At 45.6% G+C, this 11,820-nt stretch overlaps 2 protein-coding genes across 2 annotated transcripts; both read left to right on the forward strand.

Annotated features, from left to right (window-relative positions):
• The first annotated feature begins 1,652 nt into the window (after positions 1-1,652).
• On the forward strand, positions 1,653-7,156 carry LOC124674535 (probable LRR receptor-like serine/threonine-protein kinase At3g47570). The gene is made up of 3 exons (XM_047210581.1): positions 1,653-1,749; positions 1,850-5,605; positions 5,689-7,156. Exons 2-3 carry the CDS (start codon positions 2,800-2,802, stop codon positions 6,045-6,047), a joined length of 3,165 nt encoding a protein of 1,054 aa, XP_047066537.1. The 5' UTR covers positions 1,653-1,749; positions 1,850-2,799; the 3' UTR covers positions 6,048-7,156.
• A 322-nt stretch (positions 7,157-7,478) lies between these two features.
• LOC124674536 (probable LRR receptor-like serine/threonine-protein kinase At3g47570) lies at positions 7,479-11,180 on the forward strand. Its single transcript, XM_047210582.1, has 2 exons — positions 7,479-10,483; positions 10,618-11,180. Exons 1-2 carry the CDS (start codon positions 7,648-7,650, stop codon positions 10,968-10,970), a joined length of 3,189 nt encoding a protein of 1,062 aa, XP_047066538.1. The 5' UTR covers positions 7,479-7,647; the 3' UTR covers positions 10,971-11,180.
• The last annotated feature ends 640 nt before the right edge of the window (positions 11,181-11,820 follow it).

Here is an 11,820-nt window from a genome sequence, read left to right on the forward strand (position 1 = left end):
CAAGGCGGCGCCTTCAAAAAGGACACCCATACCGGAGGCGTAAACGGCACCCATTCCGAGAGGAATTGGGTTTTCACTTGGGCAGCTAGGGGATGGTAGGAGGGAGGAGAACCTCGACGGTGCCTCCAACAAGGGTACGATGCTGCGCAGGCGTCGCCACCGTCGTGGCCAACTAGCTAGGGATTTCTCCCGGAGACCTAGCCCCGCGTCCCATTGTGACCTACCCAGCAAGGCTCCGGTGGTCAGGCTAGGCCACATATCAAACAGACGATGTACAACCTTCAGATCTGACGCGTGCGACGCCGGAGAGACCAGCACACCGGACCAACACCTGCTAGATGCCCACAAATCCGAGGAAGACAACCAACATCCACACGAGCACCGCCCTGCCGGAGAGTTGACGCCGCCCACCATCCCAAGGTCGCCGTCTTGGCTTTCCAAAGCCCCCACCAAGGAAGCCACCGGCAGAATCCTCCGCTCCAGAGGAGCTAGCGCCGGCGCACGAAGAGCCCACCGAGCAGCCGCATCGACCATGGCGAGCCTAGCGTGGAGGTCCTACAACTATTCACCGCGTTAGGAGGGCCCAGATCCCTGCCGCCCCCTTCACCGGCGCCTTCGGGGGCGACGAGGAGGGGGGAAGACGGAGAGTGGGGCCGGTGGTGGAGGGACTAGGGTTTCCTTCGAAGGGGCGACACGATGGGAGCGGGTCAGGTTCTCGCACACCACCTCCCCTCCCTCCATCACCGCCGGTCCGCCGCATTCCTCCCGCTGCCGCCTCCACCACACAGGCACACAGCTGCACCGAGCCAAGTGGAGCTCCCATTCTTCCATTCCTCCCCGGCTCCAGACCGATGACTCCCCACGGCGCAACCGCCGTTCCGAGTTCAGGTGCGGCACTCCGCCTCCCGCGCGCCGACGCCGCGCGGAATGTGCGGGCGAGGAGGAGGGTGGCCCTACGAGCTACGGGGTCGAACCAAGGTGCCCAAGGCACCAGGAGGAGCGGAAGACTGGGCATTCCGGACTCGGACCGTGTTCCCGTACCGCAGTCCCGCAGGTATTATATCTGCCACAAGGAATTTGTGCTCGAATTCGTTAGAGGAGATACTCCGTAAATTAGCTAGGACCACGTGGTGCTATGCCGTGGTGTGAGTGTTTCTTTTGGCCTTGGCCCGTGTATTTGGGATACTAGGACGCAATTTGGTTTCATCGGATGCATATCGGCATTGTGCTGTGGAAGGGGGAAGAAGGCAAGCAGCGGCAATGGCTGCCATAGCCGATGGAAGAGAGAATGGGGATCTGGATTAATGAGAAAGGAGGAAGAGGCGATACGGCTTTACCTTGATCCACAACTCAATCCTAATTACAGTGCCATTTCTCAAATGATTTCTACTATACAGGGGCCATAGTCTTCTGATCTTCTCCTTATCTTCTGGATCTGCCACTCTTCTTAGGTTCCCAAGTTTCGTAGGCAGTCCAAGTAGAAACAGGTCAGTGCCGCTGTGTCGAGGGCATATGCTGCTACCACTCGTTAGTATTATCATGTCATGTCATGGATGCTGGGAACAATTTATTCTGGTAAGCATCTTCTTTAGAATTGTCACATTATTCATGTGGAGGGTGTTCAATGATGGGGATAGGTGGATCTTGACTGGAAAATTCATGGATGATGTTCATTTTTCCCTCCAAGTGTGTCAAGTTCAACTAAGAAATCTTTGGCATGCCCATCTCTTCTCCTTGATGATTGACTTGGTACTTTGCAGAACCAAATAAATTGTTCCTGCGCTTGCAGTAGAATACATCATAAACCATACTGATTTTTTTTTTTAAAATGTTTTCAAGCCAACTGCAGCTTATGGCGTGTACAAGTGTTATTTAGTTGTTACTTGTGATGCCACAAACATCCCCCCTAATGAAGCTGGAAATGTTGTGGATAAACAAATTCCTCCAAGTGCGACAAGATGGACTAAGAAGTCCTTGGCATGACCATTGTTCACGCTCCTGAAATCGAACGGAGGGTGGTGTACTAAAAAGGAATACGATGCAGATGCAGCCGTTGGATCTTCTTCCGCCGGCCCTGGCCGCGTTAAATACGAGTGCGTACTGAGAACTAGTACCTTGTATCTGGTAAGTCTTGCAATAGATTCCCAGTTTGCCATGCTAAAATGTTGTTATCAACTCGAAATTCCAGTATTTCAATGATGTATTGCCTGCCCCCGCTATTGAGCAAAAATTCTGGAATCACTTGCATTCAAATTATGAAGCATGCTAAATGTTAGTGCAACAGAAATTGGAATGCAGAATTGATTTTCTTTAAAAGGGATGTGTAATCGGGTTAGTTTATCTGATCTGGGGTCGATGCTACCAGATCTCACAACACACAAGTCCTACTCACACCCGTTCGTCGCTGTCGAACTTGTTGCTTTTGCTCTTGGAATTTCTACCAGATCTCACAACACACAAGTCCTACTCGCACCCGTTCGTCGCTGTCGAACTTGTTGCTTTTGCTCTTGGAATTTCTATTTTGCTTACTGCAGTTCTAATTTTCTCGGTTTCTCTCTCTACAACTCAGCCCGTTTCCTTAGGAGCCTTTGTTTCATTCTTTTACTTTTCCTGACCTTTTCCATCACGTTCAAGGTGAGACATCCCCATCATTTATGAAGTCAGTCAAGCCTAATTCCAGTCTTCCGGTAGGCTAATCCTTTAAATGACACCAGCACACAAAATCGCCCAAGCTCCAACCAAAAGCACTAAAGTTCTTGCAATTCTTGCTCCTCCCACATCCTGTAAACTCTGGGCATCATGCCCTCAATCTTGTCTCTGTTCTTTTATTTACTCATCCTTTTCTCCTTCACCAGTACAATACTGGCAGCAGCGCCAACAAACAAGTCCGAGATCGACCGCCATGCCCTCCTTTGCTTCAAGTCTGGTATCAACTCTGACCCCATTGGCATCCTAGATTCATGGAGCAACGGCTCACTTAAATTCTGCAGCTGGAAAGGGGTCACTTGCGGCACAAACTTTCCACTCCGTGTGGTCTCTCTAGACCTCACCTCTGCACAGCTCTCTGGGCAAATTTCTCGATGCCTAGCTGACCTGACTTCTCTATCCTTGATAAATCTTGGCGGCAATCGTCTGTCGGGAATGATCCCGGAAGAGTTGGGGAAGCTTATAGACCTTCATACGCTAAATCTTGCCGGCAGCAATCTTGAAGGTACCATCCCTGATTCATTAGGCAGTATCAATTCTCTTAGCTATGTCAATCTTGCAAACAACACTCTCACCGGAGGTATTCCTCTCCCCTTGGCCAATTGCTCCACACTCCGCGCACTTATACTGTCACGTAACAACCTCTATGGATCGATTCCTTCTACTTTGTTTGATAACAAGCCTAATCTTACTACAGTTGATCTCCAGATGAATTATTTCACTGGTGCAATTCCACCTTTCCATAAAGTCGCAGCTTTCAAGTTTCTTCGCCTGACAGAGAACTTCCTATCTGGAAGCATACATCCTTCAATTGGAAATGTTTCTTCTCTCACGTCTATATTGCTCGGACAAAATAAGTTATCAGGGTCAATTCCAGAAACTTTGGGTCACATTGCAAAACTATCTGAGCTTGACCTAAGTTTCAACAGTTTATCAGGCAATGTCCCGTTGTCGCTTTACAACATGGCATCACTCAAATACTTCAGCGTAGGCAACAATGGTCTTGTTGGACAGATACCATCTCACATTGGTTACTCACTACCAAATCTCCAGTCCCTGATCATGGGAAGCAACAGGCTAGAGGGCTTGATCCCTGCTTCACTAGCCAACATGTCAAATCTCCAAATGCTTGATCTTTCAAACAACTTGCTACATGGTTCTGTTCCATCTCTTGGTTCCCTGGCAAACTTGCGTCGGTTAGTTTTGGGGAGGAACTTGCTAGAAGCACATGACTGGTTATTCCTTACATCTCTGGCAAATTGCACCCAGCTATCAAAGTTGTCCTTGGAAGGGAATGCTCTGAATGGCAGCTTACCTATAGCAGTTGTTAATCTTTCCAGAAGGCTAGAAGATTTATCGTTTGGGTCAAACCAAATTTCAGGCTCCATACCTGTTGAGATTAGCAATCTTGTTAATCTCACTTCACTTAAGATGGAAAGAAATTTTCTTTCTGGAAGCATACCTTCCACTATTGGGAAGCTGCAATATCTATATATGCTAAGTCTATCAGAGAACAGATTATCAGGTCAGATTCCTCCCTCAATTGGTGACATTACCCAACTGGGCAAGCTTTATCTTGATGATAACAACTTGAGTGGGAACATACCTGGTAGTTTAGGTCAGTGCAAGGGACTTCTTGAACTAAACTTGTCCCGAAACAACCTTGATGGATCAATACCAGTCGAAATGTTTGCTAACCCTCCACTCTCCTTGGTTCTGGACTTCTCACACAACAATCTCACAGGGGAACTTCCATTGGGATTTGGTTCACATGGTAGTCCAGTATCTCTTCACATGGAAGGAAACAAGTTTCATGGACAAATTCCAGCAAGGTGGAATTTAATTTTGACCCGGCAGATTAATCTTTCTTACAATGACTTATCCGGTACCGTGCCTGAATTCTTTGCGCTCCTGACTGAGCTGGAGCAACTTGATTTATCATATAACAACTTGGAAGGGGCTGTTCCTACAAGTGGAATCTTTGAGAATACTACCGCAGTAGTTTTGAATGGCAACAAGAGACTCTGTTCAAATTCCTCCATGGTAGCATTACCAATTTGTCCTGGCATCTCAGCTTCAGTCACTAAAACAAAGCACCATCTGTCCTTGTTGGCAACCTTGCTGCTAATTGTACTACTACCACTTACTATTGGGTTCCTAGTCTTGTTATGGTTTCTGCCCACTCTTTGGAAGAAAGGGATGTTCTCATTTTCACAATGGGATGTTCTGTCCAAGATTTTGTCTTGTTTTTCCCATCACAAGAGAAGAGAAGTGCAGGCAGCTCCGTGCCATGATGAAAATAAACTGAAGAGGGTGTCATACCAGGACATTCTTAAAGCTACCAACTGGTTTTCTTCAGTCCATACTATAAGCTCAACCTGTACCGGGTCAGTTTATGTTGGTAGGTTCAAGTCTGACAGGAGCTTAGTTGCCATCAAAGTATTCAACTTGAGTGAACCTGGTGGATATGATAGTTACTTTATCGAGTGTGAAGTACTACGAAGCACCCGCCATAGAAATATAATGCGACCTATGACCCTATGCTCGACATTGGATTCACAAAACCATGAGTTCAAAGCGCTGATCTTCGAGTTCATGGTTAATGGCAGCCTTGAGAGATGGTTGCATTCTGAGCATCACAATGAAATCCCAGACAAAGTTCTAAGCTTTCGCCAGAGGATATGCATAGGAGCAGATGTCGCTTCTGCTCTTGATTATGTCCACAACCAACTGACACCTCCTTTGATCCATTGTGATCTGAAGCCACAAAATATCCTTTTGGACAATGACATGACTGCACGGTTGAGTGACTTTGGCTCAGCAAAGTTTCTATCACCTGGTCTGGCTATTCCTGAAAGCCTGGATGATGTTGGAGGAACAATTGGATACATGGCTCCAGGTGAGTCTGCTTTTCCCATATCACAATTAAGTACAGTTTGTCTTGTACATATTTGTGTTATTCAGTGCATTACTTCTTTGCAGAGTACGGGATGGGTAGCGAGATCTCCGCAGGAGGTGATGTGTATAGTTTTGGAGTCCTTCTACTGGAGTTGCTTACCGGAAAACGACCAACCGATGATATGTTCGTGGATGGACTTAGCCTTTGTAAGTTCTGTGAATCCATGTTCCCTGAGAGAGTTGCAGAGATACTAGATCCTCATATGGCGTGTGGGGATCATCAAGGGTGCACAGAAGCATGGATGCAGAGATACATTGTCCCGTTGGTTGCTCTTGGGCTGTCATGTACCGTGGAATCTCCCAAGGATAGGCCTGGAATGAAAGATGTTTGTGCTAAACTATCTGCTATCAGAGATGCTTTTCTGGAACGTCATGATGATTGAGGAATATTGCAGTTCTATTACATCATGCTGATTCGTTATTGCTGAGAGTGTAATTTTGTAACTCAGCGAGTTCATATTGTCCGATTTACTCATGTCATGGAGGAATGGAGCGTAACGAGATTTATCGCTTTACCAATGGCCCTTCTTCGCAAACACCCCCCTCCATCACAACTAAGCCGGTCCACCGCATTTCTCCCACTGCCCCTCCACCACACAGCTGGAGCGAGCCAAGGGGAACTCCCATTCTTCCATTCCTCTCCTGCTCCAGACGCGGAGTATGTTCCCATACCGCAGCCCCATAGGGAATTTGTTAGAGGAGTAACTCCGTAAATTACTTAGGACTTTGTGTGGTGATGTAGTGGCTCTATGTGGCAGTGTGAGTCAGTTGTGCTCGGCCTAGGTTCGTGTCTTTGAGATACTATCGCGCAATTTGGTTTCATCGAACACATATCGGCATTGTGCTGTGGAAGGGGGAAGAAGGCAAGCAGCGGCAATGACTGCCATAGCCGGTGGAAGAGAGAATGAGGATCTCGAATTAATGAGAAAGGAGGAAGAGGCAATATTTGCCTTACCTTGATCCACAACTCAATCCTAATTACATTGCCATTTCTCAAATGATTTCAACTATACAGGGGCCATAGTCTCCTGTTATTCTCCTCATCTTCTGGATCTGCTACTCTTCCTAGGTTCCCAAGTTTCGTAGGCAGTCCAAGTAGAAACAGGTCAGTGCCGCTGTGTCGAGGGCATATGCTGCTACCACTCGTTAGTATTATCATGTCATGTCATGGATGCTGGGAACAATTTATTCTGGCAAGCATCTTCTTTAGAATTGTCACATTATTCATGTGGAGGGTGTTCAATGATGGGGATAGGTGGATCTTGACTGGAAAATGCATGGATAATTTATTTTTCCTCCAAGTGTGTCAAGATCAACTAAGAAGTCCTTGACATGCCATTTCTTTCCCTTGATGATTGAATTGGCACTTCGCAGAGCCAACTAAATCGTTTCCTGCGCATGCAGCAGGATACATTCTAAAACCGTACTGGAAGCAAGAAAATTATTTTCAAGTGAACTGTATCATATGGCATGTTGAGAACCAAGCGCTGGTCTGGTAGCTAGAGCTCAGGGTGTTCAGCCAGCCCAATTGCTTGTTACTTGGTGGTGTCACAGAGGATACTTCCTGAACTGTACCTGTACAGCTGTACTCTCATCCATAAGATTGGTTTCCAACCAGCTGTAGCATTTTCTGTACATAGATATATTTATTGTTTATTGTTTGTTAGGTGGTCACAAGAATTTTCCCTAAATGATAAAGTGCGTAGCCAATTTGTCGCCTTTTTTTACTTTTTATCTCAGTTAAAATTTCCATATTGAGGGGCTGGTATACACTCACGTTTTCTTACCCACATCCCTCTCATAAGTTCTCTTGTGTCTCAGTCCTTTCTCAATCATCTGGGAATGTGACTACAAGTCAAGCTAAACAAGCCGGCACTAAAGTCCAGTCGAGTAGAAGTTTCAACTCCCTCACCCTTCTAACATATATCTTCTTGCACACACAAATATTTAACAAACATACTCAATTAGAGCAAGAACAGAGACATGGCTCAAGTTCTTGGAGCCAAATCTCTGATTGCTCCTTCTCACCATGCACTCTTTCTTCTCTGCACCCTCGTATTTTTGTACACCAACAGCATAGTATTCTCATCAGCACAAGCTACCAACAGAACCGAAGATGATCGGCAAGCCCTTCTCTGCTTCAAATCTGGCATCTCCAGGGACCCTGCCGGTGTTCTCAGATCATGGCGCAATGATTCCCTCAACTTCTGCAACTGGCAGGGGGTCACCTGCAGCATGACCCCTGCAATCCGTGTCGTGTCCATCCAATTCAGGTCTGCGCTGCTCAGAGGAACACTATCCAGTTGCATGTCAGGCCTTACTTCTCTAGTTCAGATGGACCTTCGAAACAATACATTGTCTGGAAGCATACCTGATGAGATAGGTGAGCTTCCTGGCCTACAAACTCTGATGCTTGCCGGCAACAGGCTTGCAGGTAACATCCCTCTGTCATTAGGTACAGCTGCATCTCTTAGATATGTCAACCTTGCAAACAATTCTCTTAGCGGAGTTATCCCTGATTCCTTATCAAACAGTTCGTTACTTAGTGAGCTAATCCTCTCACGCAACAACTTATCTGGGGAGATCCCGGCTAATCTGTTCAACTCATCGAAACTAGTCGCTGTTGATCTCCGGTGGAATTTTCTCTCAGGAGAAATCCCACATTTCCAGGAGATGGATGCTCTGCAATTTCTTAACCTTACAGGGAATTTACTTTCTGGTACTATACCAGCATCTTTGGGAAATGTTTCATCCTTGCGTTGCCTCCTGCTAGCACAAAACAACTTGACAGGATCAATCCCAGAAACTTTAGGTCAAATTCCAAGCCTAACAATTCTAGATCTAAGTTACAACGGATTCTCAGGGTATATCCCAACCACACTGTATAATGTCTCGGCACTCACACTCTTTAGCTTAGGATTCAACAATTTTATTGGACAGATACCTTCTGAAATTGGCCACTCGCTTCCGAATCTCCAAGCATTGGTAATGGGTGGCAACAAATTTCATGGATTAGTCCCAGGTTCTCTGACCAATATGTCAAACCTCCAAGTACTTGATCTTTCAAGCAACTTGCTGACTGGTGCGGTGCCATCTCTAGGATCCTTGGCAAACTTGAGTCAATTGCTTCTAGAGAATAACACACTTGAAGCTGATGACTGGGCGTTTCTTACCTCGCTGACCAATTGCACTGAATTGTTAAGATTATCAGTGGATGGGAATATCCTGAATGGAAGTTTGCCAAAAACAATAGGCAACCTTTCAAAAAAGCTGGAGCGATTAAACTTTGGAAGAAACCAAATTTCAGGAAGCATACCAGCTGAGATAGGCAACCTCGTAAAGCTCACTCTGCTTGACATGGGCCAGAACATGCTCTCGGGACAAATTCCCCTGACAGTTTGGAACTTGAGAAACTTGTTTGTCCTGAAACTATCCAATAATAGATTATCAGGTCAGATTCCATCAGCAGTTGGTAATCTTCCTCAACTTGGCCAGCTTTATCTTAATGCCAACAGTTTGTCTGGAAACATACCGGCAGCTATAGGACAATGTAAAAGGCTAGCTATGCTAAACTTATCAGTCAACAACCTTGATGGATCCATACCGAGTGAGCTCCTCAGTATTTCTTCACTTTCCCTTGGTTTGGACTTGTCAAACAATAACCTGGCAGGATTGATACCACAAGAAATTGGTAACTTGATCAATCTTGGGTCATTAAGTGTTTCCAACAACAAATTATCTGGTGAACTTCCTTCTGCACTTGGCCAGTGTGTTGCAATGGTATCCCTTCACATGGAAGGGAACATGCTTAGTGGGATTATTCCTCAGTCTTTCAGTTCACTGAAGGTCATACAGCTGATAGATTTGTCCGAGAACAGTTTAACAGGGCAAGTTCCACAGTTTTTCGGGAACTTCAGCAGCTTAAATTATATTAATATATCGTACAACAAATTTGAAGGACCAATTCCGATTGGTGGTATATTTGCAAATTCAAATGGAGTATCCTTGCAAGGCAACACAGGGTTGTGTGAAACAGCTGCTGTCATATTTGGACTTCCCATTTGCCCCACCAAATCAATAAGGAAAAGGAAGATGAAGATGAATACACGACTGCTGCTCATAATAGCTCCTCCTGTTACTATTGCTTTCCTCTCATTTCTCTGTGTTGTTGCCACTATTATGAAGGGAAACAAAACTCAACCATCTGAAAGCTTCAAGGAGACACTTAAGAGGGTGTCGTACAGTGACATTCTTAAAGCCACCAACTGGTTCTCTCTGGTCAACCGAATCAGCTCAACTCATACAGCATCAGTCTACATTGGTCGCTTTGAATTCGAAACAGATCTAGTGGCCATCAAGGCGTTCCATCTTAGTGAGCAAGGATCCAGAAATAGTTTTTTCACCGAGTGCGAAGTGCTAAAACACACCCGCCATCGTAATCTGGTTCAAGCTATCACCTTGTGCTCAACAGTGGATTTTGATAACAATGAGTTCAAGGCTATAGTATACGAGTTCATGGCAAATGGTAGCCTAGACATGTGGATACACCCAAGGATTCACCAAGGCACCCCAAGGAGGTTGCTAAGCTTAGGTCAGCGGATAAGTATAGCAGCTGACGTGGCTTCTGCTCTGGACTATCTGCACAACCAGTTGACACCTCCTATGATTCACTGCGATTTGAAACCAAGCAATGTTCTTCTGGACTACGACATGACCTCGCGTGTTGGTGACTTCGGATCTGCCAAGTTTCTCTCTTCATGTCGTGGTACACCTGAGGGGTTGGCTGGCTTTGGAGGAACAATTGGATACATTGCACCTGGTAAGTTAAACTTACTTATCTTTTTTTTTAAACTTTAACTTACTTATCTTTGAAATGGTTGTGTCGAATTTAACTCCGATCTCCTTGTTTTGTTAGTTTCACCATTATTTATGTGCACTGCTCTTGTTTTACAGAATATGGAATGGGATGCAAAATCTCAACAGGCGGCGACGTGTATAGTTTCGGGGTACTGCTACTGGAAATGCTCACTGCAGTGCGACCAACAGACGCACAATGTGGCAACGCCTTCAGCCTTCACAAGTACGTTGGCCTCGCTTTCCCCGAGAGAATCGCTGAGGTTTTAGATCGCAATATGCCATTGGAGGAGGATGAGGTGGCAGCTTCTCTACGCATGCAAAACTATATTATGCCTTTGGTCAGCATTGGGCTGATGTGTTCCATGGAATCACCGAAAGATAGACCAGGAATGCATGATGTTTGTGCCAAAATTGAGGCCATCAAAGAGGCATTTGTCGAAACCTTGTGATTATAGCAACCTAGTCGAATGAGCCGCTAGATATTGAAGGCCATGTGTGTACACGAAAGCACAGGCACTGCACTTCTCTGGTACTTATATACAAAATTGTAGTTGTATCGCGTATACAATTGTAGCAACTGTTTATACATGCTGATTACTATTCACCGTTGTACTTGGGCCCTCCAAAATTAGCGGTGGTATTTCATTCTTTTATCTCAAACTGAGGCAAAGTTTCTAGCATCTGAGGGCGAATGTGGAAGCTTTGTAAAACTTTTGTCTTACCAAATACTAGAGGTGTGACTTTGTGAATTGCTATTAGTTTGCATCTGAGAGCGAACGTGGAAGCTCCATAAAACTTGTGTCTTACATCTTACTCGTATTAAATACTAGACTAGAGGTGTGGTTTTCTGAAATGCTATTAGTTGGACATGTTTCAGATTAGGTTGCTGTCAATTTTGATTCTTTCCTCTCTTTTTGTACCCGAGATTCTTTCCTTGGAGCCCTGAGTGCCAATATTGCAGGTATGCGCATTTTGGCGTTTAAGCATAATATAGGTGGAGCAAGGAACTCGACGACTGCGACTTTTGGCTTTCCTTTTTAGATTCAGGTTGTTTACTCAACTCGGCAAGTTACGAATTTTGAAGGAGGAGAAGGCAGAGAGAAAGGACCGAAGGAAGGACAATTTTGTAGCATGGAGTGGCGGCGAAGAGAAGAAGCCCATGGCAGACACGGAGAATGTGAGCCTTGCTGCAGAGACGTGAGCTGAGGAAGTAGGGCAACACCGAGTTATATTTAGCTAGCTGCCCACCATCGTCGTCCCAAGCTACTACCGTCTCCACCGCCATTATAGTCGTCCTCC

This window comes from Lolium rigidum, chromosome 7 (assembly GCF_022539505.1).
Source record: "Lolium rigidum isolate FL_2022 chromosome 7, APGP_CSIRO_Lrig_0.1, whole genome shotgun sequence".
Classification (NCBI taxonomy): domain Eukaryota; kingdom Viridiplantae; phylum Streptophyta; class Magnoliopsida; order Poales; family Poaceae; genus Lolium; species Lolium rigidum.